The sequence below is a fragment of the Chaetura pelagica genome, unplaced genomic scaffold (assembly GCF_000747805.2).
Source record: "Chaetura pelagica isolate M959 unplaced genomic scaffold, ChaPel_1.0 scaffold17, whole genome shotgun sequence".
Classification (NCBI taxonomy): Eukaryota; Metazoa; Chordata; class Aves; order Apodiformes; family Apodidae; genus Chaetura; species Chaetura pelagica.
In genome coordinates, this window is record NW_009970726.1 from 3358837 (window position 1) to 3372596 (window position 13760).

General features: G+C 44.6%; 1 protein-coding gene across 1 annotated transcript in view; it reads left to right on the forward strand.

Annotated features, from left to right (window-relative positions):
• Window positions 1-13760, forward strand: part of GAD2 (glutamate decarboxylase 2 (pancreatic islets and brain, 65kDa)) — a 37926-nt gene that overhangs the window by 2330 nt on the left and 21836 nt on the right. The window contains exons 2-6 of the mRNA XM_010007025.1: window positions 81-230; window positions 1339-1572; window positions 6348-6438; window positions 7248-7360; window positions 11160-11275. Coding sequence (XP_010005327.1) covers window positions 81-230; window positions 1339-1572; window positions 6348-6438; window positions 7248-7360; window positions 11160-11275 — 704 coding nt within the window. The remainder of the gene's footprint in view (window positions 1-80; window positions 231-1338; window positions 1573-6347; window positions 6439-7247; window positions 7361-11159; window positions 11276-13760) is intronic.

Sequence of the window (13760 nt, forward strand, 5' to 3'; positions counted from 1 at the left end):
GCCAGGGCGGGGGTGGGGCGGGGGGGGGGACGGGGCCTGAGGCCGCGGTGCTGAGGCCGTGTGTCCGTGTCGCTGTCAAGCCCTGCTCTACGGAGATGCCGAGAAGCCCGTGGAAACCGGCGCCAGGGCAGCCCCGGGAGCTGCGGAGCCGCGGCCAGCCTGTACCTGCGACAAAAAACCCTGCGGCTGCCAAAAAGCGGAGGTGAATTACGCCTTTCTGCACTCAACAGGTAACGGTGCTCCCAGGCCACGCCGCGTCTTTCCAACTAACAATACAACAGCGGTTCGGTCGGGAAATTGCCCTTCCCCGGCGGAGCGCGGAGGCTCCGCGGAGCTCCGCGCCCCTCGACCCGGCCCGCTGCTGCGCTTTCCCGGCACCCGCTGGCGCCGGACGGTTCAGACCCGCCGGGAAAAACAAAACAAAGCAAACAAAAAAACAACACGGGACCTCAATTAAAAAAAAAAAAAAAAAGATCCCGGGGAAAAAAATGAAAATACATAAATAAAATCCCGGCTTGCTGGAGCCTGCAGGTTGCTCTTTCTAAGGAACACGGGCATCCGCGACCTTCTCCTTGGAGTCCCTGCGGTGTAATTAAGGTTTGAGGGGAGGAGGGACAAAGAGCGCTGTCTTCCTGATTTATTTTAATTCAGGATATTTTTGCACTTCGTCTTCCCTGACCCTGGAGGAAGCGGCTCCGCTCCTGCGTCCCCCAGCTCCCCGCAGAAACGCGCTGGCCAGACGCGCTCCCGTTTGCGCCGCGGGGCAGGCGCTGCTCAGAGCCCTGCACTTGTTCTCCTGCCTGTCCCACCGCTCCCGGGTCACCCCGAATTCGGGGGTTCGGCTGCAGCTCGGCTCTCTTTCGATGGCTCTCGCTGAGCCGTTGCACTTCAGCTTAAACAAAAGATGTTCGCCTCGGAAAAAGGCATTAAATTATCAACAAGTTACTTGCGCTGGAGAGTCACAATGAAGGTATTTTATTGCAAGGGAAATGGCAGATTTTAGAGCGCCACTTCTAGCCTTTGTTTCCCGATCTTTATTTTTCCGGAGAGCCGTTTTCCCTTTTTTCTTCTTCTCTGCTCTCTCGTGGTCTTAAAAATCGGGCTGAAATACACTGGGCAAAATTTGCTCGTTTAGATAGGATGTTAAACCAGAAGTGTTCTTGCTCAGAATGTCCCTTAAAATGCAGCCTTATCCAAATTACTTATCAAATGAAAGCACAGGCTTTTTTGTATTGAACACAGTGAAGAGATTTCCTAAACAGCAATGGGAGAAGCCTTTGTCCAAAATCTGTGTGTATGGTTTTAAAACGAAGTTAACTTTAGTTTCTCTGTTCTCAGATCTTCTGCCGGCATGCAACGGGGAAATAACAACCATGTCTTTCTTACAAGACGTTGTGGACATTTTACTTCAGTATGTGGCAAAAAGTTTTGATAGATCGACGAAAGTTATTGATTTCCATTATCCAAATGAGCTGCTCCAGGAGTATAACTGGGAACTGGCAGAGCAGCCACAGACCTTGGAAGAAATTTTATTGAACTGCAGAACAACTCTGAAGTATGCAATTAAAACAGGTAATTACCTTGCTCATTTTCTACCGTCTTGGGTGTCATCCATTGATCAAAGGTGTCATTTCGTTTTATCTTGAAACGTTAAAGCTTAAAGCAGTGACTGTATTTTGTCAGTTACAGGCAATTTCTAGCAGAGACATAAATCGTTTTCCGAACTGGTAAAACACTCCAGCAGCCCCGTCTCTGTGGCTGTCAGTGCAGCACCGCACGCGCTTCCGTATTTTAAAAGTGCTTCTGTGTTTTGGAGTTGCCGAGCTTGCCCCTGAGCAGGCATTTCACTACCTTGGTGATTCTCCTCGGTTCCTTTCCATCCATTTTAGCTGTGATGTCCAGGGGATTGCCCCTTGCTCCCTGCAGACCCGGGGTGCGTCGGGCGCGGGGTTCGGAGGCAGCCGGGGCGAGAGGACGGAGAGCGTCCCTGCACGGGGGGGCAGCAGGGACCAGCCCATTTAACAGCCAAAATCGCAATAAACATCTTGTAAGTGGGAACTCTGAGCGGCCATTTCCCGTGTCTCGCCTCATACCTGCGGGACATAAAAATAGGAAAATTTGGCAGAACTGTGCACAGGAGTGTTGAGGGTTGTGGGGTTTTTGTCACCTTCAGGCTCAAGGCAATAAAAGCAAAGCTTTTGTGTTGTTTGTTTTTGTTGTTGGATTTTTTTTTTTTCATTTGAGAAGGGCAAGGATGGGATGAGTCCTGCCTGCCGGGACCCCTGTGAGTCCACCCCCCCCCCCCCGTGGGGGGCTTCATGGCGGGGCTCAGCCGGGCGGGGGGCAGCTCCCTGCTCTGCGGCCGTGGCTGGCTTGAATAAACTGCAGCGCACAAAACGCGGGGCTACAATTACAGCTGTGATGAGGAAATCGTGTGGAGAGCAGGGACCTCTTAGTGGGAATTTGAATTACCGAGAAATTGCTTAAAAATAAATGTGTAGCAATTACTGAAAGATGCGAAAGGCTGATTTGTGAAGAGAGGTTGAAAGGAAAGCAAAAACCAGGTTTTGTCACCTTTTGGAAACACAACAGACTGATCCGAGTGAAGACTGTGGGTCATATGTGTATTCGTCGTTCAGACGTGGAAATGTCCAGATGAATGTTTTTGGTGCATGAGTCGGGTGCTGTCAAAACGACGGTAAAATATTGGAATAAATAGTTAGATAAATGATGTCCACGGGAGCAAAGTCGATCAGTCCAGTGATCCATGTGATGTGTCCGTGTAGGGCACAGGAAACGTATTTTCACAGGGTGCTGTGAAACACAGGATCTGCGAATCTGGGAAATCACATAATAGCGTTTCTTAAGCGGTTTTCGTTAATCTGTTTTTGTTAGAACCTGTTTCACATAATGGACCTACTTCATTTTGTGCATCCAAAAAAGACCCTTTAGAACAATCTTGAAATTTCACTTCCTCCCCGTAAATATATGAGACGTTCCTTTTTTTGGCATTTTTAATTTGTTTTAATAAGAATAATGTTTTCAAGGTCTGGGGACCAGTGCTGGGGGTGTGTGTGAGATGTGTTTGCCTGCAGGGCCGGGGGGCGAGGAGCAGCTTGGCTGCTGCTGCTCCTGGGCAGGAGGGGGCTCTCCAGGCTGGGGGGGCTCACAAAATGGGCAGGATTTACACCCGTATCCCTTCGGCATGTGCGTCAGAGTAAACGGCTGAAACTACCCTCAGATAAAGGACAATGAAGTGAGGTTTCTGGTGGTGGGGTCTGTCTGTGCTCCCTCTGAAGGAGCCCTTTGAACATGTCCCCCCTTGGGCTGCGTTTGGCTGCAGGGGCCTGGCAGGCTGATTGGAAAATAAATTGTATTGCTTAGATTAGCCTCACAGCTGGATCCCCAAGTCGTCCCTCTGCCCCCCCAGCACTTATCCCTGGTTGGAATTCAAGGAGCTGGATGGCTCATTTTTTGGCTGAGGGGCAGGTGTGGGATGCTCCCAGGTGTTAACGTGTGTGCTGCAGCTCTCTGGGGTTCCCTGGGGGAGCTGCATAGGGGTTTCTGTCCTCTCATCAGCCACTGGCATCCACCTCTGGCATGAATTTTGTCTGAGGGAATGTAAAAGGCAACATCTGCAAATGCAGGGAAAGATGGATGCAAAAATCAGTTCCTGTGCAGTGCACGCTGGGGGAATTGAAGTATGAGCATTTAAAAATGGTTTGGAAATCCCGGGCTGGGTGTGAGGAGCTGACACCTGTCCAGCCTTGCTCCCTGGCCGGCCCTGATGCCAGTAGCAGGCTATGCATGTGCTGGGGCTGTGAGCAAGGCCAAAGTCAGCACTGTTGGCCCTGCCTTTATCCCTGCTGTCTGGCTTTGCCCAGCCCTTGTCATTGCTTCCTTGTCCAGGCTGTGAATGCTGCATGTTAATGGGAGGGGATGTCTGTGCCTAATAGCAAGTGCAGGCAGGATTGTGTTTGAGAGGAGAGTGTGTGGGGTAAAGGCATGTCCTCAGCAGGGAAAGCCCATCCCTGGCTGTCCCAGTGCCTCAGCCCCAACTCTGCGCCATCATCTCCCAGTTTACTCTGGGATGTGCATAAATACCTTGTATATTGCTAAACCAACCAGTAAGCAATCACCTGCTATTTTCACATCTCTCCCGTCCCCGCATCATGTCAGTCTCTTTTCAAATCATCTCTTTGTTCGGTGACAACCACGTCAAAGGATGTGTGTTTCTGGCAGACAGCATCCAGGAAGTGATTTTTGAGCGTCTCTCCCAAATTCTTCTTACCTGGCTGGTGGAGACTGTCGTTTAAGCAAAGCCACATTTTCCTTGGCCACCTACCTGAGGGAAGAGGGCTCAGGTGTCACAGGGACAGACAAACCCTTGCAGCTGTGGTTGTGGTCAGACTGGGGCATCACATTCCCCGCCATCGCGTGTTGAGGCCACGTTGCAGAAGGAGGAGCACAGGCTGGAGGGGCCGTGTTACAGGTGTGGGGGCTGCCAGCAGCCACGCAGCAGCCCCTGCTCCCCCTGCCTCGCTTGCTGCCGGGAACGGCTGCCGTGACCCCTGCGTGCAGCTGGCTCCATTCCGAGGCGCTTCCCAGAGCAGGAGGTGTGCTCGGGTTTCCTTGAAGAAACAAGCAGTGACAACAGAGCTGTTGCCTGGGGCTGAGTACAGAGCTGACAGAGAGCTACCGAGACAGTGGCTGCAAATATGAATTTTGCTATCCCCCAGCTTTTCACTGTGGATTTATTTGCAAAGCAGGATTTTTTCTGGCATCTTCGAGCCTTCCTGTGGCCCACATGCACTGAAAGCTTTTAGCTTCTAATTTTCTGTTGCTTTCCAGCAGTATTTCAGAACACGCTTTCCTGGCTCTGAGATGGAACCTGAGCTATAATACCAAAATCTCTCTCTAAATCCCATTGTCAGGGAGATGCAGTCCTCTGCAGGCAGAGCCCCTTGTGCAGGGTCACTGTGGCATTCGCAGGGGTGGCAGAGCACCCAGGTGCCCCAGTGCCTGAGGGAGTTTGCCCGCCTGTCCTGGACAGGGTGTGCCAGGGGAAGGTGGCAGTTCCTGTCTCCAGTGGGGAGGGCTCAGTACAAAACACAGTCGGCCTAGAGAGCAACAGCATGGGGTGTGCCCCAGGTTAAGGGTGCAGAGATCCAGATTCTGTGTGTGCCCCAGCCCCTTTTCCCCTGCCACAGTCTGCCTGCACATCCCAATTACTTTGCCTTTGTGTGCTGCAAGGCAGGAGCTGGGGAGCAATTCCCCTTGCTCTTATGCCAGCCATGTGTCTGTGCCTGATAAGGGGCCACCAGAGACCAAAGATAAGTTTTCTCTTGGTGTTGGATCTCCATTTCCTCAATCATCTTGCTCTATCTTTTGTTTTCTGTGACGGCAATAGCAGTACATTTGTCTGTGGGTCAGGAGAGGTGTTTTCCAAGCTGAGGCTGTTGTCCTTTGAGTCGGATGGCTTTTAAGTAATTGTGAACTATTCTAATTTTTACCAATAATTATGCCACTTAACAGGGGCTTTTGGGGATCAACTAGTAAAAACTGATTTTAATGGGTCCTGGGTTTAATGGCTCTAGGCATATTTTTAAGAAAAATCTCTTAACAGGATTTTAGAAGAAAACAAGAGCCGATTAGATTAAGCAGGTAAAGGGACTATCAGCTCATTGAGTATGTTCTTGTGCCTCATTCTGCTGGGGCAGCAATGATGGTTTTCGTGAGGTTTGTTTAAAATCACAAATGCGAGCAAGCAGGCTGTTTGTAATTGCACTGTGACAGGGAAGAAATGACAAGGACTGCCACCTTCCCTGCCATCTTTGTACAATCAGCAGCCTTTGAGTCATGTGCAAAGCAGTTACCAGAATGATCCATTTTCTCATTTTGCTCTGTCTATTGTAATCATTAGCCATTCATCACTGATGTTGTATGTTCTGGCAAGCTTTTCAGATGGTGTCTCGTGTGTGCCTTTCAAACCTAGCCAGGCAAAAACACATCCAGTGACAACATGTGACACATAACAGGAGCAAACAGCTATTTCTGTGAGGCAACGATGTGCTAATTTTCAAGGCATATTGAGAGGATAATAAGGAATGTTGGAATTCATTATTCTACGTTCAGTGTAATTACTTCGGTTTTACTGAGTTTTGAATGAGAAAGAAAACTTGCCTTTTCCAAGAAATGTATTTATGTATTTATTGCCATTTGCTTTGTTTCATGTCTTGAAAGCACTTCCTTCTCTATAGAAATCCAGCAGTAAAAATACCTTTCAGTACTGAATTAGTTTCATTCAGAGTCATAAGCTTTTGGATAACATTTTTCATCTTATGCAGGGCACCCTAGATATTTTAATCAACTTTCAACTGGATTGGACATGGTTGGATTGGCAGCAGACTGGCTGACATCAGCAGCAAATACTAATATGTAAGTAACAGATATCTTTTTCCCATAATAATATATAATATAATTTTACAGTTATGCTCTAAAATATTAGCTGCTGTAGCTGAATGAAAAAAAAAAAAGAATACTTTTTGTTAAAGTGACTCAGAAAACAATTGTCAGCTTTTTAAATGGTTGCTACAGCTATTTATGTGATGACTTTCAATATTGTCCTGTAGGTTGGTTTCTATAGTATTTTATCATACTAATGTGTTGTTGTTGTTGCTACATCCCCAAAAAAGTATCCAGAAAAAAATATTTTGCATGCATAAATATGTAAAATGAAAGGTGTGCAAAGGGAACAGTTGAATTCATGCAGAGGGGTTATGTATTATCCATATTCAGAGCAGTTAGACTCGTTGCTTTCTGTAAGAAAGACATGCAGAATTGAAGGTGTGGGTGGGGTTTTCTTCACTTTGGGACTAAGAAGCATTTTTGTGCACTTGCTTATCTTCATGCACTGTCTTGTCATCGTCACTGGGCCTGCTGACGTGTGTGCTTCTACACACGCACACAGGTCTGCCCAGCAGCTCTTGAATACAGGGCAAAGCCTTGAGTCTGGGAAAGACTTGTTTCACTTAAATGGAAGGCAACGGAGTGTCAAGCACTCTCAGCGTTTCTCCTTCTAGACATTTGATGTCAAATCAGAAGGAAGACTATAAAAAGCATTGTAAAACATAACTCTGCCCAGTGCAAGATAGAGTATATTGTGGCTATAATGTAATATAATATTGGAAAAAGATATGTTAGTATTGTAGATGAAAGCATTAAATATGGACATTACTGCATTTCAGGTTCACCTATGAAATTGCTCCAGTGTTTGTACTTTTGGAATATGTCACACTAAGGAAAATGAGAGAGATGGTTGGCTGGCCAGGGGGCTGTGGCGATGGTATATTTTCACCTGGTACATGATATTTCAAGCTTTCTTTATTTTTCAGACTATGCTATATGACGTCCCTTGTAGTTAAAGAGTAAACATAATTAAATATGCATGTTTGAGAGGACACTTGCTAATAACCACCAGTGGCCTCTTTAGAAAAAGTATTGCATGTTTATGAATTTCAGGGATGTGATTATGGGGTTCTGTTTGAGCAAATTGCACTGCATTATGAGCAGCTGTAATGGCACATGGGAAACATAATCAGAAGAGACATTTGCCTTGCAGTTTTGCTTTGCCCCCATTTTTTAAGGATAACATGAGATAGAAAGACTATCGTATTAATGGAGGGAAGAAACATGGCAATGCCACAGGGGAAATTAGAGTAAAAAGGGAGAGATGTAGCATCCCTTTAAGTCATTTTAGTGGAGTAATTAGGTCTTGCCAACACTACAGTGTGTAGTTCACAGTGGGGGCTAGTTGGGTGGGTAGTTAGTCTGAGTGCTTAAAGGCTCAGAAACCTGGCTTCTTCAGGGCAATTCAATAAGTAAAAATGAGTGTGATTAACTGTAGAGCAATCATTGACTCTGATAAACACTACATTGTTAAAAGTTGTTTTTTTTTTCTTTTTTTTTCTTTTTTAAATCATTCCACTTAGTGTTTTGATTTATACTCTCTGTCACCTCCTATCTTATTCTGGAACTTCATTGCAAAAAAATACTGGCCTATCTGTGTCACAGAATTGCAAAAAATTGAAAGAATTTACTTTGGGTATAGCATCTTGGCTTGTCAAAAGAGGATAGAATGATAGCTGGTGGGGAAAGAACCCTTCTGCAAGAAAGTTCATTGACTTAATGGAGAGGGAAGGAGTGTTTGGACTATCAAGAAAGGGAAGACGTCACTGATAACAGCCTAGGATGTTCAGCTCTCTGGAGTCATGAATGGTAAAGTTCATGGTTTGCAGATCCGGCAAGGGTCATCTTCAGCTTCTGACATCTGAATGCTGAGTTCTTATTTAAAAAGCACTGAGAGCAAAAGCTTTGACAGCTTTTACTGTAGTGCTTAGAGATCCTCACCAAAACCATGGCCTCCGTCACACAGGGCAGCATCTAAACGTGTATCACAACCTCAAGACCTAAGCCAGATTTTTTTGGAAACTGGACAGTGGTTGGTTACTGTCCAGTACCTGGCCTGACTTGGTACAGCTGGTCCTCAGTTCCTCACCTTGTAGACTTGAACTGCAAGAGCCCCACTGGGCTGGTCAGGGACCTTAGAGGGAAGAGAAGAGCAACAACAGTGCTGCTTAGCCAGAGCTGGATGGCAGAGGCTGGACAGGGTGGCAGGCAGGGGTGAAAGGCTTAGTGAAAGCAGGACATCTGTGCAAGTCTGGCAAGCTGTGCTTGAGATAACGTGTGTCAGGAGAGATGAACGCCTCAGGAACCTGCTGTCCCTGCTAGGTCAGCAAGAGGTCCTGCCTGAGCTGAGGGCCAGCTTGATATCAGATGCTGGAGCTTGCTTCATCTAGCTGAAACCTGCATGGGGACAGGCTCTGGCAGACATGTGCCTGTGCTGGCCATTTGTGGTGCTGCCCCTCGCATCCTTTCTTTCTCTGCAATTTCTGGTTTGTGCAAAGTGCATCTTTCTGATTCAGACTCTTAAAGACTCCAATACCCGGGGGTGCAGGTTCTGCTTCCTTAGGCAATAACCAAAGTAAACTCTATGATGTTTTCTCATTTCAAACTGTTGCAGCTTCAGCTGAATACCTTTCTGTTGCAAAGAGAAGGTTCTCATTCTCTGCATCCTCTGGAATGAAACACACAGTATCAATACATGCAAAACAAAAAGGTCTGATGAAGTTCTTCAGATTCCATAGGTGTGTTTCCTTGACTGCAGTTAACTGGATGGAAACACAGCTGCAAAATTATAAAGGCAGACCACCAGCTTGAAGTTAAATGGCTAGGTAATAAATACTAGTAGGGAAGTTTGGTATTGAAGAAACATAATGTTTCAGTCTTTTGACGCTGAGCCAATGACTATTGACAAGATAGGCCATGTTTCTTAAACATGGATACTTTAGTTCAGTCACCCAAATCATCAACAATAGCCATTATATGACATCTGCATTTTTTAGGGACAAATACTCAAATATTTCCTCTTAATCTCTCCATTTCTTGTTTTGTCATTTGTGAAAAGAGGTGTAGAAATATGTTCATACTTCTCAAGATAGTTGAAAGGGGAAGAAAAAGCCCAATCTTCATGCCAGTGATGTCATCCCTCTGTGACATTTTCCCTTGGATACACAGGAGGGCCAGTGAGGTCAGGGAAATCCCAGAGCAGGGGCAGCCTCACTGCAAGAGCAAAGCTAAGACACTGATTAGAAACGAAAGGCACAGTTTCTGTAGGCTGTGGAACACTATATATCTCCAGTGGGATAAATACGAATCTTACAAAAGCCACAACAGTGTTTAGTTTACCAGCAAATATACCCTGCTGGTGTAAACACACTGTAACATCACTGCTTTCAGCAAAGCTACCTTGATATTCTTAAAGGGTGGATTGTATCTTGTCTTGCTGTGGCTATCTAAGTGCTGAGTGTCTACCCTGGACTCCTATGTATTTAAGGGAAAAGGGTGAATGCATTTGCAGGGTGATTCATCCCTCCTACCACAAGCAACTGCCTTAGGATGAGCTGAACCATCTTCTGAAAGTGCCTCTCTTCTGCACTTCATTCCATTTTTAGATGGGTGAAAGTTGGGTTAGTTGAACTCTACCTCAGCTGCTCTCTGACTTCTTAATTTAAAAGTCTAAAACTTTAATAAATACACACCTTTGCTTTATATAAATATATGTGCATATGCATCAATATATAATCAAACGATGTGTGTATATATATACATATATATAGTATATACACAGGATAAACTTCATGGATTTTATGTGTATATGTCTGTCTGTGTGTGTGTTCATATGTAAAAGTACTCAGACTCTGCCTCAGGTTCTGCATTATATTCCCATAGTGCTCATACAGCATTAATATATAACCAGACATTCTACTGTTCTACTGTAAACACAGAGGAGTAATTTGTAAAATCTCAAAAAGGGAAAAAAAAAAAAAAAAAGAGCTTATTTTAATGTATACATTGACAGTTGAAATATGAGAACAGAATGCTGTAGAGCTGTCATCTGATACCCATCTTGAAGAGGGTAAAATACTCATCTTGAGATGCCAATGATTTTAAGGCTAGTGTTAGGGACATCTAATCTTTCCCCCTTGCTTCCATCAAGCAATAAATAAAAAGAAAAATATTTGTTAGAATAACCATCTTTCCTTTCTCTTCCCTCCTCCCACTCCAGTTGTCCAGAAGGCAGTATCTGTTGGGACTCATTGTGTGGGTTTCCTCAGAGCCAGGGTATGAAATGCCACCCTGATTGGGGAGGGGAGAGCACAGATGAGGTTGCACATGGAAGCCTCTTTGGAAGTTGCCTTCTGGTGGGGTCCATTTGGGAGGTGGAACAGAATGGTCATTGTGTGTTGATGGCATGTAGAAAGAGAAGACTGGGGACTAAAGGAGAATGGTAACAAAAATTAGAATGAAAGGAAATCCCAGTCATTTTCCACAGCAGTACTTTTTGCATAAATTGTTATTTGGGTGCAGTTGATCCTTTTACTACACAGCCCGCCTGTCAGGAGCATCAGGAAGAAGAATCTGCCATTAGGCAGAAACATTAACATAGAGTTAGAAAAAGTGTAGCAAGACTTGTCATTTGTTCTGCTATAATATTGCAATGCATAGAAAAAGTAACAGTATATTACTGTGGACTCCAGGTGGTGCCATATCTAACATGTATGCTATGTTGATTGCACGTTTCAAGATGTTCCCAGAAGTTAAAGAAAAAGGAATGGCAGCTATTCCCAGACTGGTTGCCTTCACATCAGAACATGTATGTGTTTTGGTTTTTTTCCTATCTGTTACTTCTGCTTGTGTGATTGTATGATGAAGAAAATAAGTGAACAGGAATTTAGAGCCAACTGTCTTCATTTCTGTTATTGTTTCACTAGGAATAAAAAAAAAAATGAGAGGAGGTTGGCTTTTTGATAAATGCAGGGATGAGCTGTGCTGAAAAAGAGCTTTTTCTGTGACTGAAAGCCAGGGAAAGAATCTACAAGCCACTACCATTTTTTTTTTGCTCTCACTTGTGTCTGTATAAATGTTGATGTAAATGGTAAGCACCCCATCAAGCTGTGGGAGCTTATCATCAGGCTTCTGCAAGTTCTGCCACTAGTGCTTCGTGTTCAGATCACTCTGGGGTACAGAAAGTCACTGTGAATCAAGATGTTTCTAACTGAAACTACTGCTGTTACCTAATGAGAGGGTGATAGCACACATGAAGACAGTAGTGCAGCAGTGCTGTGTGTGTGCAGCAGAGCAGCTGTACGGTGGGGAACTGGGCTTTGCTGTGGGTTTCTGTCTGTGAGCAAAGGTTTCAGCACCCCAGGGTTCCTTACAGGCACTGGCAGGATCTGGCAGTGCAGGAGGTGAGGGGAGGTGGGCACAGCAAAGTCAGAGTGGTCTTCCTGGGAGAAATGCAGAGGGTTTTGCTCTTTGAACTACCATACCAAAGTCCTATTTCTGTGTGTATTGCAGGGGTTGGTTTGGGTTTATGGCCATTTAAACCTCCTTGCATTTTTCAGTGGAGAATGTATATGCATGAAGAAGGAGAAAAGGAAGAGTTATACACAGGGTGGACTGTGAGCTCTCTTTGGGCTTGGTGGTCCCCTTCTCAATTTCTCTCCAGCTGTGTAGGCTGGGCCAGAAAGAACTCTTTCATGGCTGGGGCTCAGCAAGATACTGCCCACATTAGGTGACAACATCCTCCTGGCTGCCTTTTAGACTTACCAGATAATGCGTTTCCATTGTGTGCAAGCATGAAGAACAAATTGTCTTAAAAAGTGATCAGGAATGTCTGGAAGGAAATCTGTTTGAGGGTGCCTTTCATGGCAATAGGATGAGATCCAATACAGTTTCAGGCTCCATGTTGGAAAACAATTGTCCCCAAAGCAGTTGGAGAGAAGGATATTGTACGGATGAGTAGCAACTCTGCACAGTTGGCTGTACAGCTAGAAATGCATTATTCATATGGAAGTTACAGACCTAATAAGTCTTGCAAATAAGGTTCAGTGTGATTATTTAAAATAACGAATCCTATTAATCATTTGAGAATTTTATTGTATTCATAGTAGTAGGGTGTTAAACAATGAACCAAAGTGTGCTATCAGTCTGAAAATAATTAAATGAACTGTAAAAATTGTGTTTTCATGCCAGGGAAGAAGTAGTTCCCTTAGCAAATTAAACATTCCAAAGTTAAATATATTAGCAAATCCATAGAACAGCACCTGAATTCTGTTACATTTGAAAAGGATCTTGAAATTGCAGTTTTGTCCATTCCTCAAGCAATTTTTTAATAAAGTATGTAATGGCACATCTTCTAGGGAAGTTAGGAAACTACACTACTAATCCTTAACTGCCCAAAGGATATGGGATCAGAGTTTAACCCCCAAAATGGCAGAGACTGTTACAGAAGTTGCAGAGGCCTAGAAATATAATTACTTTTTAGATAGGAAATGTAATACAGGCCTTGAATTAGACCCTAAGATACGAGAATGTTATTTGTCTCATCTAGCACTTCAGATCTTCTACTTACTTTTAGACTGTCCAGTCTGATTCTGGTTTCTCTTTGCCACAGCTGGATGATGGCCATGGAACAAACATGAACGAGATACTATCATTTCCCCATACCCTGCAGATGTGGCATGATTGTAAAGCTTACAGTTATTTTATGTGTATAGAAACTTGGAGAATTTGTCCCAAAATTTTCCGTCAGAAGCAAATACTCTAGTATCAGCAATTCTCAGACAAGAATTTCAGCATCATGGACCAGACTCTATATTTATCTTTACCTATCTAGAGCTTCCATTACTACAGATGAATGAAGTTACTTCACAATTGCCACTGATATTACTGTAATCAGAATCTTGTCTCAGTCTGATGCCGTGATAGGTTCAACTTCCAGGCAGAAGAAGGAAAAGGAGTAATTCCCTTCCTAATTTAGGAGTGTGTCATGTTCCTAAATTGGGAGCCTCAGTCTCTACAGAATCAGTGAAGAGAGACACTGCTGGAGGGAAACTCAGAGCATCCAAATTAGGAACGTAAATATTCCTTAATTTTTAAAATCACCTCTGGGAGGGATTTACCTACTTCTGGGCATTGACCATACACAGAGATCAGCCTCCTGACATATGCAAACTACATTAGGTGCCTAAAATAGGTTATGTGATTATTCCAACTATGCTTGTTCCCAGATAGCAGATCTTCCCTAAGCTGCTCAGTAGGACCATGTCTTATCACTCACTCTGCTTCTATTTATT